We start from the raw sequence: 18,272 nt of genomic DNA, 5'->3' as shown, positions 1-18,272 counted from the left end.
AAGCATGTTAAAAAGCTATCAAGCTATTCTTGTACAAATCTGATGACAGCATAGTTGAGAACTATAAGATACAACTATGTGGCCCAAGGTAGGTGGGCATGGTATTTCACAAAAGCCAGCGATACATAACTTGTGCATCTCCCTRACTTTTCATCTGTCTTTCACAATGAATTTGCTCTGATTTGAGCTCTCATGGCTCTAGACARATTTTATGACTAGTTGCATTAATATTCATCCTGCAGTTGTTCTGACCATGCAGTATAAAATTCCTCAGGAGTAGAAAATCAATGTTTGATGCAACATCTTAGCCAGAAAACATGAAAYAGCATAATGGGAGCTGTATACAGAGGTGTGTTTTTTATTGTTGGGTTTGSAGAGTTTTCTGCTTCTCTGGGATAGGTATGACTGCTTGGCTGATTTCTGCAGCACCAGAAGCACATACTGCTGTTCCACATTCATCATACCTTTCTTTAGAACATACACCCTAAATGGCAGTGCTTCAGTGCAGAGAGGAGAAGAAGATCAGGATTTATTGAAACATCATCACCCTTCTGTGGAAAGGGTGGAAGGTGCAGGAAGGAATCCATTTACTCTAGGCTGGGGTTAGGAAAAGTTCAAGTAAATAATTCTCTGCCCTGCACAGGGGTTGTAAGCCCCATGGAAAAGTCAGGAGGGGACAAAGGCATTGTGGAAGTTTCAGCCTGGTTTTGATTCTTCTGCCACACAGAAAACAGGTATGCTGGCCTTTAGTTCTGTCAAGACTTTAAGCCAGTACCAAAGAGTCTTTATTAACACAGAGAAAAGTTACCAGCTTGTCATACCCCCAAGTGCTCCAATGTCTTAACAGAAAGTGTGACTCTCGGGGCTCTGATAAACAGATGYGAATGCTTGACTCCTGGTCTTGCTTTTTAGAGAATGAGAATGTACCTGCTATCTCTCAATATACATTTATGGAAGTCTTAATGCTGTAGCTGTGTTCACTGCTGTGAGCTCATGTTTGAACTCTTCACCCATAATTGCAGTCTCCAAGGAGTTGCAGTTTCTCATCATTCCCTCCCTGGRTTACAATTTGAAGCATGCCACCGGTTTTCCCGGTGAAGCAGCAATTCGGACGAAGAAGAAAAGAGCTGTATGTGATTCATGTGAAAAGTAAGTAAGTTAGAGGTTTACAGTAAAGAAGGGGGAGGATGTTGGATCAACTGACTTTTAGAGTCCTAAAGGGAAATTAAAACATCAGTGCTAACTAAGTTTAATTTTTGTAAACTCACCAACTGGGAAAGTTTTAATTTCGGGTTAGTGTGTCTAGGAGAGTAAAACAGAAACAGAGCATGAAAGAGATTGCTCTTCTTCCTCTCCTTTTCTCTACTTGGCTGGCCTTCCTTTTGTCCCTGTGCCAGAGTCAAGTATTTCTGAGATGCACTTTCCAAAGACTTTCCCTCCTACCCCGATGCTCAGGCCCTGCTGAATAGTGCCTGCATCTGAGCGGATACAGAAATAAATACGTGTGTGTGTGTGTGTGTGTGTGTGTGCGCGCTTTTCCCCCACAAAAAAAAAGTCAAATGCCACAACTCCTCAGCTCTGGTTTGAAGTTTAATTTGAATTTCTAGGACAAACACTGCTTCCGGGCTGCAATGACCAGGAGAAGGGCACTGGGGGAACATATTCCTGTTCCCTCCAGTGCCATGCTGTGAGTGCTGGCAGTCGCTAACTGTGTGTGGGGTGTCCTTCCACTTTTCACTTTAACTTTTGTCTATTTCACCAACATATCGCTGCATGGAAAACCATAACGGGAGCAATGCTAGGACCGCTTCACCCTTTCGAGACCCAGGCCAAGTGTTGCACGGCACGGAGCTGTGCGGGGCAGCGGCAGTGCCATGGCACAGAGGGGTTTTTGGGCCCGGAGGCCGCGCTGCCCGGCTCCGCTCGCCCGTGGGGCGGGCGCGGTTGCGGTTCCCCCTCACCCCGCTAACGTTACCGGGCTCGGCGGGTTCGCGGCGGCACTCGCAGCGGCTCTGCCCGAGCCCAGGCTCGCACAGCGGCCGAGCGGCTCCGCTCCCCGCCCGGTACCGAGCGGCAGGTCCCGGCTGCCCGGCCCGGGGCCTCGGTGATGCCCGGGGGCCGCCCGGTGCAGCCGCGGGGCCCGCGCTCCGTTCGCCTCGACCCGGGGAGGCTCCGGGAAGCAGAGCCGCCCCCGCCGAAAGCTCCCGGCCGCTCCGGCGAGAGGCGGGGGCCCGACAGCGCTCCCCCCGCGGGCCGCGGGGCGGGCCGGGGCGGCGGGCGGCACCTCGGGGCCGGGGCTCCCGCCGGCAGGGGYCCGCCGGGAGCAGCGAGGGCGGGCGGCCGGGGCGGAGCGGCAGCCGGCATGGGGGCCGGGGCGCTGGCCGTACGCGTGAGTAGGGGCTGGCGGCGGGACGGGGACGGCCACGGGGATGGGAACGGGAACGGGGCGGTGCTGCCGGCGGAGCGCGGCCGGGAGCGCGGCCGGGAGCGGGGCCGGCTGGATGGCGGCTGGGTCWGCCTCCGCCTCCTGCCGCCCTCCGCCGGGGTCCCTGGCGGGGCCGGGGCCAGAGAGGCCGGGCTGGGCCCGGCGCCTTCTCCTTGTCCCGAGCGCTCCCCATCTGTTCTCTCCTTTGCTCGTCTCTTTCTCCTTCTTTCTCCTTCTCCCTCCTTCCCGCTCGGCAGCTGCCGAGCCCGCCTTCGGGGGAGGCGAAGATTAGTAACAGCGATTCCAGGCGGTTTTTTTCCTTTAAATTATTTTTTTTCCTTTTTTCTTCCTTTTTTTTTTTCTTAACTCAGAGAACTAATTCGCTGCCGCTTTCCAAGTTGTTGGATGAGCTGTAAAAGTGCGTCCCTGTGGCGTATAAATAGCTTTTCTTCAAGTGTCTGGGCGGCACTTTTTGGCGGTATCGTGCAAGGGATGATTAACTTGCTTTCCCAGTTTTGGAAAACGGCAGCAGTGGCATTAATACTTGGACACGTTTTCCCTGTATAAAGTCAGATCTTCCGTCTATAAGGCAACATAACACTGAACTCTTTGTTTCAGAGCTGTTTTGAGGGATGACTTTATTTTGATTTTGGTTAGATGTGTATTTTGGATAACCACATAATTTTTTTTCCTAGTTAGCGCAGTCTCTCCAGATCCTGAAAAAAAGCTCAAAATTTTCCTCTGTTGTTTCTGTGAACACGGCAAATGTCGGTTTTCGTGCAGATTTAAATAGTGAGTTTTCCCAAGTAAATCCAAATCAGTGACTCAGGTTTTCTAATGTTGAAACAGGCTGGAAACCTGTAACTGAGCAAGATTGTGAGGCTAATTGAAGGCCTTAATTGGAAAAGCTCTCTGAGCATCACAGCCRCTCAGAAACTGCTCAAAGGATTTTTGCTGTCTTCTGAATTTAACCTAATCTACATGATTTTTCCTTTGGCATGTGTCTGCCTGGAATAAAAATTGTTTATTATTCATTTAATCCTGAATGGGAACATGTCTTTTTAAAAGAGATGTGGTATTTTAATGTCAGTCAAATTTTAGTTCAAATACTGATGCATCTACTGTTMACTGTAAATATTTATAAGATCGTCTCGATAATGCAGTATTGTAATTCTGTTTCACAAATAATGAAACATACTTGTGATGTTTATATAAGCAACATCTTTCGTAAATACCAGACAAGYGTTGTGTAGGACCTGGGACTATGGAACACACATATGCTTCAAATAACTGTTTAATGGGAAAAGCACAGCCAAGCGAGTGAACTGCCAGATCATTTTAAATCTGAAAGGACAGTCATGCTTAATAGCAGATGTTCATGTTGCTTACAGACTGCAGTAAAAATATTGTKTCTCAAGTGAAGAGATTTTAAAAGCGTGTTTAAAATAAAATATGTATGCTGTGTTAAAATCTGTCTTAACACAGTCAAGACTCAGGCAAGATTCTGAGCACTTTTTTGTATTACCATAAAGTATTCTCTGTGTGTATTGTTTCTGTCAACAAAACTACCAGTTTGTTAATGAAACACAGTAGGAATAAGTTTCTTTTTAAGCATCATGCCAGTTGTGGACTTCTTAAAGAGATTGAACTCTCTGTTAGCAGTGGCTCCCAGATCCTGCAGTGTGATCACAACTGTGGTGGGTCATGCTGCTACTCTGCCTTTAATTGTCTTCCCAAATGTGCAATGCTATAGGCTGATTAAGATTTCTGCCTATTATCAATCCTGTAAATTAGTCATGTATTGTTTTATTCCCCTGGCTTTTATTGACTATCCTCCCATGTTTTCTCTGTCACTGCAATACAAAACTTGTGAGAATGTTATGCTTCCTCAAGAACCTATGGGATTAAGGGTTTATTGTGCAGTGGGTTTTCCACCGGGGGGTGGATTATGTGTCGTTATGTGTGATTAGATTACATAGTCCCTTTCTAACCTTAAAACCTTCGTAATTAAATTTCAGACTTAGCAGATACTAAACATAACATAAAATCTTTCATAAGGGTCCATCTCACCTGACAGTGCCCGAAATAAGTCCCTAGAAAACAGCATTTGGAAGAAGAGTGTAGTGAACCTTTTCCAGAGTACTGCCCTGACAGGCGTCCTGGAGATGAGCTGAGCTACTGGTGGTGTATTGGGATTGTTTGTGTTTGTCCAGCTGCCTTTGTAGCCCATGTGAATTTCATGAGTTACCGAAAGCAGTCTCCTGCTTAGTACTCCCAATTACTTGTTATTCTATTAACAAGCACATCTACGGAAGTCTTTCTCCTTTACCTGGAGATTACCTACGTTCTTGTTCCTCTTCTAGTTTTTTCTCTGTTCATTTTTACTTTCCTACTTCATGGATGTTTTTTTCCTGTGAATTAAATGGCAATGGGACCAAACCCTTATTCTCTCACATAGMAGCCAGTTTTGATGGATGTGCTTGTGTTGAGACCATGCAGCATTCTGCAGCAAATGTGACTAATGCACCTTTTTTTTTGTTTCCTCTGCACCATTAGCCAAACAAATCAGCTGTGAGATTGAAGGAGGACATGAAAAAGATAGCCGTGCTTCCACTGAACAAGCAGAGGGACACAACCTGTCCAAAGGTGTTTGGTGTGAGTCTTCTGGAGCTCCAGCAGCAGGGACTGAGCAAAAATGGAATCCCAATAGTTGTGTGGAATATAGTCGAGTACCTCACCCAGCATGGTAAGCTTAGTGGAGTCACTTCTGCTTAGTAGCACTCTTCATGTAAGACTCTTCAAAGGGAAGAATCTCTCTTTTTTTGTGACACTAACCACAGGCAAAAAATGTTACTGTATGTGCTTTGCTACTTCTTTTTTCTGCCTTGATGCTGAACTTTTTAATATATTTGTAAAGGTAAACTACAGTGTTAAGTAGCAGCACACTCTTAAACAAGCTGTTGAGCATATGAACGTATTCCATTTGTGAAGGTTTGTGTCATCTTCCAGCTGCAAAACATTTGTCTTTAACACTTTCTCTGTGTAGAGATAGTCATGGGCACACATGCCCACATCCCCACCCCATCAGAGAATATTACTGAAAAGGAATGCATGTTCTTAGAGGTTTTCAGGTAGATTCCAGTTATTATGAATCTCCAAAAGGAAGTAGCTGTTCAGTTCTTAGCTTCTGTTTGCATTCATTTAATGAGACTTTAGTTCCTGTTGTTGAAATGCATCTCCTAGAGCACCACTGGTGCACAGATGTATTGTGTGGCATCTGGTCAGCAGTGGAAAAAGTTTTGTGGTAATTTCATCTTGTAAGAAGCTGCATCTGTTTTTACCCTAAGGTTTTTCTTTTAGCTACTCAGTAATCATAATCCAATTGCAGAGGCTTAGATTCTAYGACTGTATCTTGATAGATCCTCAGAAGCTCATAGAAGCAAACATGGCTTGAAAATTAGCTTGGATTAAGGTACTGTGCAAATTTAAAACGTGATCCTACCTTTGCACAGCAGTATCTTGCTTGATCTACTTCAGCCTGCCTTGGAAGTGGCCTGCTAGGGCACTGAAAGAATGGAAAAAGCTTTCCATCATTTAGGGTTTAATCAAAACCAGAAACTGACAAAACTGACAAAACTTTTGACTGCAAGTTGTGGGCTGTGCTCTGTGTTCCATAAAAAGATTGGAATCCCACACGACTGTGTCCCAAATATGGACTAAATAAGCCAAGTTTCCTACTCTGCAGCAAGATGAGCTGGGCTTCTGAATGTCAAGTTGATTATCTGACCCTGATGAAGACACAGTCCATTCTCTTTCTCAATATTGCAAGCAAGGTCTCAAAGATACCCTTTTACATGGAAAGTTCTTGAAATGGGTGTCCTGTATCTGTGTATGGTTTGTTTTGTGAATTAACRATGAAGTCAACTGTGTAGGCTTTTTTAACAAAGGCACAGACACCCAGGCTGTTGGGCAGCTACATCCTTAAACTAAGTTTGGTTAAGCTGGCTATTTCCAAATGTATAGATGAAACCAGATTTCCCATGGCTGTATTTAGTAGTTTATAGTTACTGTTTTCAGGATGTTCTAGCCTCTCTTTACTTCCATAAATGAGTGAGTAAAGGGGAAGGAAGTTGGATCTATGTGGGTACTGGGTCCTTTGCTCACCTAGTGCCGCAAAAACAAAAATCATTACTCAGATGAGGTGTTYTCTGCCCTCGAGATGGCAGCACAGCATGCCACTTGAGAATGCATTGTGTTATGAATGCAGGAATACAAACTCTGCCAGAAGTATCTCATATTTGTCAAATAAAATGTTTGAGTATTCGTCCATTTTTTTTCCCTTTGCTAGAGCAGTTTGTCTTCTGGTCCAATGAAAGAGATTATTTTTCTCTACAAACTCTGCTGCCTCAGAATTGATTTCCTGGACTGGAAGCATTCTGCCAGATTTCAGTTGCTTGATGTCTACTCTGAACTGATGAAAACAATGTATATTTCAATCCTATTAGTGTTACACTTCTAAGGAAGAGCAAGCAGATCTATAGATACAGTATTAGAAAAGGCAAAATTTTTGTGGCGGAAGTTCTAAAGAAAAATTCATTTACAGAGTTCAGTTTTAGGCTCTTCACATGAGGTTTTGAATCTTAACAAATGCCTAGAAAGTGGTGTTCRGTTTACTATTATTCATCTGGTTTCCTCTGTTGAAGCCTTTTTTGTTCCTCTTCTTCACTGGATGTGGGGTGTCTGGCCTGTGGTGATCGATATAATTTCTTTTCCATTGTGAAATACTTTGGGCTTTGTCCTGTCCAAGATACATATTTGCTCATTGAGATTTCCTACTGTCATAAAGTTGCGGAACTCACTATGGAGTTGCTGCTGCACTCAGCACATATTCAGATGTTTTTGCCTCATGATGGTCACCGGTAAGAACCGTTAAGAACCTGGAACGTGAAGCTGAAAGTAGTCACATGCGTGAATTTAGCAGTACTGCTCAAGGTAATGGGCTAATTGCAAAGATGAAACGGACAAACTGTTTTGTAGAGTCCTTTGTAGGATCCTTTAATGTTGAAACATACCAGTTGAAAATGTGGCTGTCTCAGTTGATATCTCCATGGTGTGACCCAACTCAGTGGCACTGCTGTGTTTTGGGTTCTCAAACAAGTATCCCAGGCCTAATGACTAAGATCTTGCCATTAGTATTTGTTATTTATCATAATCCAACTACACGACTAAAAAGGGTTTTTGGGGACAAAGAAGGTTTTGGATTTTTTTATATTGTGGTTATTAATTGCCCTTGTTTGTATTACTACATCTGTGTTACTCAAACTAGAATATCTGTTTCATGGTGTCACTGGGATGTGGTAGTTCAGCTCAATCTTTCATCAATATATAATTACAGGTATGACACAGGAAGGTCTCTTCAGGGTGAACGGCAGCATGAAAATGGTGGAGCAGCTGCGTCTGCAGTATGAGCGTGGGGAAGAGGTGGAACTCGTTAAAGATGGTGATGTGTATGCAGCAGCCAGTCTGCTGAARCTGTTCTTGAGAGAGTTGCCAGATGGGATTATCACATCTGCCTTACATCCCAGGTTCATTCAGCTTTACCAGGGTAAGTGAGAGGTAAAATCTCTATCCTTCGATGCATTTTCATTCTGGATAACTGGTTTCTTAGTTTACCTGCTTTGTTCCTCATTTCCTTTGATTTTGGCTCTAATCTGCTCTCAGATGTACAGTTCTGTTACAAGAAGCAGAAAAATGCTTTTTATGTATTTGCTGAAGTCTGGAATACTTAGGATTTTCTAATCCAGTTATATTTGTTGAATAAAAACTGAAATTATCAGCTAATTTCTTTGGGTATGCCTGTAAACAATAACTGCAGACTCTTTAGGACACAGATTTGCTTCTGTTTGCTGGGGTGGTTTCTGGCAGATTCATTGTAATGCMCTCTGAGAAGTTAGAATTTCATCTGCTGCTCCAATTGGGCCAAAAGCATATACTGTCAGAGTTTCTGCTTCTCACTAAGGAATGTGATTGTCCATCAAAAAAAGAGCCACTTTGCAAGTAACAGCAGACTTTATCTTTTATGCCATGTCATAGCACACAACCTGGAAGATTTCTTTTTAACTTTCTATTTCCACCCCCTCATCCACCTTCAAGTGGTGGATTAACCATATGAAAGAACACCACTTCTGCTGTTGAAAGYTGAGAAACCATTTTACAGAAAGTTATGCAAGTTTCAATCTAATTCATCTGTATCTGACAATCTCTGGCRGTGGTGGGTGGAATAAGTGGTGGTTGGCCCAAATCCTTACTGTGTGGGTCAGTGACAATTCAYCTCTCTTGCTTCAAGAAGTCAACACTTCTTCTTTATGTTTTCCTAAGAAGCTGCAAAGTGAGCAGGTAAAGTTAGTAGAGAATKCAGAGGAGGAACATGCTCTCTGACATGCATCCCTAGTGGAAGATGGTGCAAAGTTCTCACACTCTGGTCTTGAAGTCTCCCTTCCACTTTTCTTGCCTTCAGTGAGAGGAAGTTTAGCCATTTCCAGGAGGATGAGAATAYTGCCGCATGTTTTCGTTCATTATTTTGTTTTTGGGCTGTAGAGAGTGTTGATGGTGCACTGGAGAAGARGTTTGTGCTTTACCTTAAGTGCAGACATTTCAGCTGTAATAAGGTTGCATGTAGGCTGTGTAAAATACCTTCCCTATTTAGTAAAGTTCTCTGGGGCACAAGGATAGGGTTCAGGAAATGTGTAGGAAGGTGCTATTGTGTTGGAAAGTCCCTTTTTTCTGGTCGTTGGTGTGCTTTCCTTGGGGTCTTCTAGATGTACCAGGTCTGACTCATGAGCTGTATTTGATGATGTTCTTTCTCATAAATTACAATTTAAGTGTAAATTTAGTATAAGTCACACCTTTGCTGTTCCATATSCCTGCCCCCACAAAGGTCATATTGGTGTGTTGTACCAGGAACTACTGATGTACTTTGTGAACTGTGCTGTTTGTGGAAAGGTTAATTTGTTCTGTCTCCCACAGGAAAGGCAAAATCCCCCCAGTACTTTCTAGGGATATGAGATGGATATCTTTACTTAGCRGATTTACTCACCAAACTTTCTTGTTTCTATATAAAGTTACTGGTGTAACCTATGAACCCAGTTCTGCAAAAATCCATCCATCTGTGACGTGTCTTCATAGCTGAGTTTGCCTGTATTTCACAGTAAGATCCAGCTTAGTGCCATTATAATTATGATTAGGGRGATAAAATGTCTTATTTGGAAAATGCCACTTGGCTGTTGCGGCAAGGGGGAAGGCTTTTGTAAAGTTTGAAGAAACCTTGAAGGGTTTTTCATGCCYTAGAGAATACAGCATAAATGAGTAGTTATGAAAGACACTGATAATTGTCATCATGTTCAGATTAGCTTAAGTGGTARGTGGGCATTTGCTTGCAGTTAAATGATCAACCAGCTGTGTAGAATTGCAGGAGTTATCTGTTCACTTATCAAAGTATGTGCAAGGGTATTGGTTGCAAAATGGTACCAGGAGAGTGCATGCCTGGGTGTTCRTTTTGTAAACTGTGAAGAGAGTAGGTCAAACTTTTTCTGAGCCAACAGGTTATGAAAAAATAGCTTTGAATCTGGAGCCACTTTGTGGCATGTCTGCAGTGAAGGCAAATACAAGCTCGATTAAAACCTCTGTATTCTCTCCTGTTGAAGCTTTGCATGAGAAATGTTTTTTAAGGATTATGTTAAATTTCTTTTGGTGTATTTTTAGGGATTGTTCTCAACATTTTTTAAGGCAGCCGAGATCTTGGCCTCAGAAATACACATAGTTACTTTACTTACTGTARAAATGATTAGAGGGTGATTCCTCCAGTTAAAAATAGCTGGACTGAAAATTCGTCTGTAACTGTAACTCTTTTCAACTCCAGCAATAGAATTTGTTACCAAATCAAAGAGAAATAATCTGCTCTATTAGGAAAGAGAGAACCTGTCCTATWGTGGTGTTGAGGAAGTCCATACAGCTGGTTTGGCATTGCTGCCAGCGGCCTGTGCAGTGTTGTGTGGAACAGAGTTCTGCATGCTGCCTTCAAATCCTAAAGTACTTTTGTTTATATAAACACTCAGTGTAATGCCAAGACTATGCAGTTCCATGAAACATCATGTGGTGTATCGTGGTGTGTTCTGGCCTTCTCTCTCTGCCCTTGGGGAAGGACAGTGGCAGTGGGAGCTCTCTAAATGATGTTGATCTGAGATGTGTGTTGCAAGCGCAGGGCAGGGACACACTGACAGTGACCTTGGTTTTGGTCGGTTTCCTCACAGTGCATAGCMGATATGGAGGTTGTTCCTTACTGGGAGTTTTGGGGTAAAAAATGTCCATCCCAATCTCTGTTGTGGCTGAGGYTTTACTGCAGGGCAGAGCCGTGCCTGTCCATGTGAAATGGGCTGTACTTAAGAAACCTCAGCCAGAAGAAATTAGCAGCTCCCATACAGCAATCCTTGCCTGAGCTTGTTTATTCCTTCTGGCTTTTCGTTCCTTAGTTCCTTATCTTCTATATCGTGATCACTTTAAGACATTCAACCATACAAGGAACTGTACCTACAGCTCTTACYCCTTTCACAGGTCACTTGCTTTCCTCAAGACAAAGTGCTATTGTACTGGAAATTTTTTTGTTGTTCATTCCCTCCTCCAGTGGAGGAACAGTGAAATATGGTCTCTGTCTTCTCTTGGTWCTCCCATCTAATTAAGTTTAATGCTGTTTCGTCACTCTGGCTTCTTGACATTGCTCCATCCTGTAGAATTTATATTTTCAGTGGGCAGCAGCTAGATGTGAGTTCTGTTTCACATACCTCCTTCTGCTCACARCCTGTGATGCTGGCACGGTTTTGTCTAGTGCCTGTGAACAGTGTTGCTTGTTTCAGGGAGAGGGACCGGGAGGCGGTGGAAGGAGCAGCTCCCTTCCGGATCAACAGGTCAGTTTACAGAACGCTTGGTAGCCAGCAGCTGTTTGAGTTTCATGAACAAGCAGCACCAAAAATACAGCTTGTGTTGGGGATTTTAGAGTTCAAATTTCTATCTGAACAGTGACTGTGAAAATGAATAATGAGAGCTGACCTTTTAACCATGGTAACTGTAGCAGTGCACCAAATCAGATTCATTAGTTATCTGTGGTTCCTCAGGCTCTTGTGACACGATTTAACATTTTCTTTTGGCTCCTAGTGTCATTTTAGTGTTATCAGAGCTATTTCCTAGCTAGAGAAATAAAGTTTATTTTCTACAAGCAGATGACATTTGTTATGCAGTTAAAGCTCTCGAAACTGGATTTTTTAATGCAGATTTTTTATGCAGATGACACTCATCAGAGTTGCAAAAGAAGTGTGCTTTTCCTCCAGTGTGTTGGAATGAAGGATAAWCACAGCACTGCAAAGTGCTGTAATGATAGTGAGGTGTCTCAAGTTGGATTGTGATGACAGCCTTCTTTAGGAGGAGGACTTACAACATTTCTGCTCTTGATAACAGCAAGGTGTGATCTTTTTCCCTCTGGGGCAGGATTGTGTCTGAAGGCTCCTGTCTGAAGCAGATTGTTTCCTGGCAGATTGAGACCGGAGGAGTCCCACTTCCCGTAGATCGCGGAGGTGGAAAGAAATGCTTTAATTCCTCTGACAGCCCAGTGGGTGCCACGGCATTGCAGTGCACAACCTGCTGCCTGTGTGCCAAAGATCAGCTTCCCAGGGCACATTGATAGCTGCTGACAGATGCAAGCTTTTCTGTCTGCCCTCCAGGCTGGTAGTATGCAAGGCAGCTGGAAGCTCTGCATGACACTGAGCAGTAGCCTCTCTTCCTCACCTCACAGCACAGATAATTGGCTAGGGCATGGCACTGGGATGGTGTCGCTTCCATGCTTCCAGGCTGGAGTTGTTTGGGGTCAGACCATTTGAGACCTGAGCAAAACAGTTGCACACACCTGTTTGCAGGAATTCCATACCTTTAGTGATGTTCAGGCATGTTCTGCAGGGGGAAAGAGTAACATGAACAGAGATGAATTGGGGAATTAGATTGTCTCTCTAGCATGTCAGACACTCAATATCTTCAGAAATAGCATGAACTGTTGGAAGATATATCCCTCTTGTGAACTGTGGGTGTATGCTGAAATTAAATGAGCCTGAAAACATCGTCACAAATGTGTCTGTACCTCCTACGCTGTTGAGACTCCTGTTTCTAGTTAATTAACAGTTTTGGCGAGAGTGCCTGTCCTTTTCACTTGTCTCCTTGACTTGTTCCTTAGTAATGAGTCCCTAGTTCGGCACTGAGGTGCCAGTTGCCCTTCCTTTGGCACTGAGGTGCCACTTGCCCTTGCTGGCTTCCTTGGTCCTCTGTTCTGTGTCCTGTGGCTGCTGAGCCTAGACATGCCCTAAGCCTGCTGGTTTTGTTCCCTTCCTCTGCCCAATCCCCTTTATTTCATTCTTGTTTTCAAGCTCATTCTGACTGCACGTCTAGCTATGCTCTTGCATGCCATGGCTGAGATGCTGTCCATTCCACATAACTTTTCGAAAGTTCCCAAAATAAAAAGGTGAATGTCTACCTTCCTCTTAGCCTTCATCCTTATTTTTCTCCTTTGCCCTTCTCTGTGTTGTAATGGGCAAAAATTTCAAAAGAGCTGGATGTGCTGTGCTTGAAAATGATGAGTAGCATAAACCACTCAGGTGCTCTGATGTTTTTCTGATGGTCACTACCAGCTCAGTAAACCTCAGTGACTGACTTTGAAACAAACTGAAAAGGAGGAGGAATACTCCAAAGAATCAGTTGTTACCAAGACTCGACTGTTTTTGCTCTCTAATAAGCTGAAAAGCTGTTGGATTTGGAGAAATATGGTCCTGAATAGCAGAGGTAAATTTGTCCTGAAAATTGTACAAAATGCATGGAATACTGTGTATGCATGTCACTGTTTAGATTCACTACTAATTGTAAAAGGAATTTTTTAAAATAAAGCTGAAATCCATGAAATGTCAACAGCAGGAGAACCAACTAATTAGTTTTGATTTTTGGATAGTTTTGTAAGAAAAACTTGAATTCCTTCCCTTGTTTTTTTTTTGGTTTTTTTTTCACCAGAGAAGGAGGAGAGAGAGCAAAGTCCTTTTTTTCTCAGATTTCTCAAGGGGAAGGAATTTGATGGCTCAGTAAATCGGGTTTGCTGCCTCATGTTATCCAGTGTCTCCATGTCCATCAGTTAGGATAATTTCTCATGATCTTATGCTGTGGTATCTGTCTCTGTTCTTGAAAGTACAGAAATGAGCAAAGATTTGGCTGTGCCCAGTAATAAACATTGTTGATGTTGGTTCATACCCCATCCTACATCATGGTTAATGAGCAGGGACATCCTACCCAGCAAATACTTCTAAAGCTATGGGCCCAATAGCTTTCTTCGTGTTCAGAGTGCAAACCTGTGTTTGGAATATTTTGTGGTGGTTATTAGCATCTTTCTAGTTTGGAAAGGATGGAAATTCCTGCAGTAAATGAAAAAGTACCCCATCAGTCTAAAGGCCCAGTGGGAGACTCGGAGAAGCAATTATTTATCAAGGGCTTTCCCTAATTAGATGGCAGGGTGATGGTGATGGAAGAGGTACATATTTTCTGAGAGATGCTTTGGCTTTCCTTATCATAACTGCAAGCAATTTGTAGTAGAAAACACTCTGTGCTAGTTGCTTTGTTATCTAAAGAAAAGTATGTTAGGAGGTGAATTTTAATGTTTTGGCTTCATGGAAATTATCTGTGTTTTGTTTTATTTTAAGCTTCATAAAAAGATAATTAGTAATCAAGTCAGAGACTGTACAGTCCACTTTGATCAGTGCAAATACAAATGCACTGAAGTTCCTTGTTGTTATTCCATTTAATATGGCCTTCAGAAGCATCCTGAAATTTTGCTGCAGAAATAAAATAATAAATCAGATTTCTTGCTATTGCCAAGCTGATTGCTGGTAGCAAAGTCATGATTGTTTTTTACTCAGTAGCTATAAAAAAGCTYGTGATTAGCAAGCAAATAAGATTTTTTTTTTCTCATCTGCTTCATGCATATTTGATATTTGACTTTTCTGAAGGAGCTAATTTCTTATCTGTCCATGAAAAGGATATAATTAATGAGTTGGTTGAAATGTCTGGTCCTGTAATTTAACTGGCATTTTAAACTTTCGTCTGCTGTGATGAAAGAATTCATACTAAGTCTGTGGTACCAAAACAGATACATAAAATTAAATTCACCATGCATATAGAACTTTAAAAGACTTTCTTGCCATGTACAGTATTAGGGATGTTAGGTAAGGCAGGAATCCTAAGCCTCRAAGCAGATGAAGTCACTCAAGTTTCAGTTGTATGAAGTGGCAAGTATGTWTATAAAAATCTAATTTGTTTGTTAAACTACTTGCAGGATAAATCCTGTTTATTTGCCACAAAAAATGTCTGACTGTAAAACAGAAGTAATTTTGAAACCCAGTGGTTCAGTTCTCACGAGTCACTTTCATGTTTTATACAGACTGCTAATTTTCACAACTGACCACTTTTCAAAGCACTCGACTCCTGGAGTACTGCTCAGTCCAGCCCTGGAATATTTCTGAGATGTGAAAAGAGAAAACAAAGATGAGATTTCTGGAGTGTTTATACAAACATTGAGCTGTGTTCAAAGATTTTTGTTTTCCCCTCCTATTCTTTCTCTCCAAGAGAACATGGAAAAATATAAAATRTTCTTTTTCCCTGCAGTAGCAGTTCCTGCTAGACTTCTCTGTATGCTGGTAGCAGGGCATGCAGCAGAGCAGCACCTATTTYCTCAGCTGTTTMSRATGCAGCCTGTTCTGTTGCTTCTTRGCTGAMAATGAGTSTTGAAGGCTGAGSAAGGTTTGGTTTTGGTTGGATGCTGTGTGAGTTTCCTTGCTAAGGAGCATAATATCTTGACGCAAGAATCCCTTGTTGCCTTGAGCATGGGGAAGATGTTTGTATTCCCATGGTGAGCTAGCAGCTGCATTGGGACTAGGCAGCCTATTACAGAGAGCATAGAAGGTTAGCATTTAGCACTATCTTTATCTTTATCTGTGAAATAAAGCCTGTCTTCCAATCGCTAGACTTGTTTTTAAACCTTACAGTGCCTCTGCAAGGAAAAAGCAATTATGTCACAACAGTCTTACAGCATTAGCACCAGCCACCCATAAGGCTGATAAATAAAGAAAAAGGTACTAGAAATGCACAGATGGCCTCATGTTAATGGACACTGCTTATAATTAGATCGGTGAGGAAAACCTTTAGGGCATGAGGATCTTCTGTCTAAAAATGATGATGTTGCAGAGTCCTTAGGGTTTTTATGCATATGTGAAAGTTTCAGTGGCATTTCAGTTTTGTGGRGAGTATAAATTAATATTTGCAAGCGTTAATACATCCTGTTTTGGTATAAAGGTAAAGCAGTACAGAATTGTTTTCAAAACTTTGCTTTTATTGACATGTAAACCCAAGATTTTGGCRGGTAGAAATCACTTTTTGGAAGGTGTTTCTGGGGTGGAGGGGGGGGAGCAACGAATTTTGCATGTGAGTTCCACTCCAGCAGGAGGACACAATTAAGCAGAAGCTGTGTGTGAGACCAAGCTTGTGTTCACCACCTGGGTCTGTATAAACACAGCATCTGTAAAGATCATGCAATTTTTGCTTTAATGCTTGGATATTCTCAGTTCCATATGGAAAACTTTTATCCATACCTAAATTCTGGAGGTTGTACATTGAAATAAGGCTACTATGTAATATGAGGCCACATTTTGATTCATTTTGGAGTGTCTTTTTTTTCCATAAGAAAGACTCCTTCCTGAATATCTAGCACAGTTGTCACCAGCAGAAGTTCCATAGGGCTGTTGTAGCACTGTGCATTTCAGGAGACTTTTTGTTTACCATWCTTGCTTTCTTATTTTTGAAGCTTTTCATGGGAAGGGAAACAAATAGTATGGGAGGGTTTTTGGAAGTAGGGATGACATCCAGAAGAACCGTGGAGTCTGGATAACTGGTGGAGAGGGAGTTAAAGCAGATTTAGCTGGGCCAGGTGGGGATAAACATGCTCTAAAGCTCTTAGCTGACTGTTAGCAGCTGCTCAATCTACTCAGGAAAAAGGTTACAGCATAAAGGTAAGAATTAAATGGTGCCCATGGTGGCCAGGGTGAGTCTCAGGAGAAAGATGCCCATTCCCTGAGGCAAACTGAGGAGTTCTGTGTCTCTAAAAAGAAGCAGGAGTGAATTTTAGTTCCCACTGCTTGCTCACACATGTAAGTAAATTGGCAGCAGTGAAGAAAACCGTGCATGTTTTTTCTTCTCTTGTTTTTCCTAGACTCTAGAAACGACATTCAGAAGGAAAGTTACTTGAAAGAACTCCTTAAAGAACTGCCTGATGCTCATTACTGCCTGCTGAAGTACCTGTGCCAGTTCCTGATAAAGGTTGCTGAACATCACGTAGAGAACAGGATGAATCTTTGCAATCTTGCCACTGTATTTGGACCAAACTGCTTTCAGTAAGTTGGGGKTTTTACTTTTTTACTTTTCCCCATATGCTGGCAGGTGGCCAGAAATGTACATGTCAGAACTTTTAATTTGTCAGGGTGATSAAATGGAGGCAATGACTGGGGCTCTGTGTTGAACTTGAGTGCTAAAGCTGTTTTTGAGCCACATGGAAGTAGAGTTGCTCTCCCATTTCCTCTTGCTGTTTGTTCAACTGGTGTTGATCAGTTCTGTCTTGCTACATTGGTAGCAGAGCAGAAGTATAACTGTGAAAGGYCTTCAGACTGTCAGTGCAAGGAGGCTTGTGCTCACCCAGGTTTCTTCCTTTGCTATCAGGTAATGTGAGTGGTTCTCTGCAGAAGGCTTTGACAAAGGAGACCTAGAGGAAAGGGACTCCAATACAGCTCCCAGGTGCTGTCTGATTTCTAGAGATGGATACTGCATACTGTCTGCATGTTTGGCTTTGTGATGTGGTATCTGTCCTTAGACGTCCATGATTCTGGGCTCTCTGTCCTTCTAGTGTATTCTGAAACTRCTTAGGGACTTGTGGAGGATCCACTGTTATCTTGAAACTCTTTAATGGACTCATTAGTTTTACTGGGTTCTTTACTGGGCACAGTTCCTTGGGTGCTTGTGCTGAAGAYGTGTTTTACGTGCTGGTGGAGCTTRCAGCAGTAGCAAGAGCAGCTATTTCCAGGTGCCAGAAGTGAGAAGGTTTCTGTTGAGTCACTGCTGTGATGCAGTGCAGTGTTAGCACCCTCACCTCTGCAGTGAACCCACTGGCTGGCGTCCAAGATCTAACACATGGGAGACACCTAAGCAGTTTAGATAAGTCATCAGTTCTGAAAGGTGTGTGATATCACCAAGAAGAGACAAGCGAGTTCTTGTGTCAATGTTGGATTTGTATTGATCTTTGTAAAATTTTGCTCTGGAATAATACTGAGTTGCCTAGTAAAATTTAGTCTCATAAAGCAATTAATCTAATCTATCCCCCCGAGYTTTGGGGACAGAAATAGATTTCTGTAAAGGGAGAAAACAGAAACTGTCATATATTGAGTCAGTTCCATATACCTAGGCTACATGTTACCTGCTGTCTTTTTAATRAACATATCATTTTCCATTGATTAGGGAGAGAATATACAGAAATGAGACACTTAAACTAAAGCTTGTCCTAATGACTATACGGCAGGTGGATGATAAAGGTGAATTTCAGGATCAATTTATTTGCTGTGTTAGTACCAAAAGGTAAAGTATATTTTGAAAAGAACTGTTTTCCTCTCCAAAAGAAAGAATGCTCAKAAGGCAGTAGTATGTGTGGGAATGCCTGAATATGAGAACTATT

The 18,272-nt window shown here is 42.5% G+C and overlaps 1 protein-coding gene across 1 annotated transcript in view; it reads left to right on the top strand.

Moving 5' to 3' along the window:
* The first annotated feature begins 2,309 nt into the window (after positions 1-2,309).
* Positions 2,310-18,272, top strand: part of FAM13A (family with sequence similarity 13 member A) — a 121,878-nt gene continuing 105,915 nt past the window's right edge. The window contains exons 1-4 of the mRNA XM_057366845.1: positions 2,310-2,389; positions 4,982-5,171; positions 7,821-8,030; positions 16,764-16,944. Coding sequence (XP_057222828.1) covers positions 2,363-2,389; positions 4,982-5,171; positions 7,821-8,030; positions 16,764-16,944 — 608 coding nt within the window. The 5' untranslated portion in view covers positions 2,310-2,362. The remainder of the gene's footprint in view (positions 2,390-4,981; positions 5,172-7,820; positions 8,031-16,763; positions 16,945-18,272) is intronic.

The sequence above is a fragment of the Malurus melanocephalus genome, unplaced genomic scaffold, assembly GCF_030028575.1.
Source record: "Malurus melanocephalus ecotype Western Australia unplaced genomic scaffold, MMel_1.1 scaffold_72, whole genome shotgun sequence".
Taxonomy (NCBI): Eukaryota; Metazoa; Chordata; class Aves; order Passeriformes; family Maluridae; genus Malurus; species Malurus melanocephalus.
Note: the sequence above shows the minus strand (reverse complement) of the source record. Positions and strands in the feature narration are given on the sequence as shown.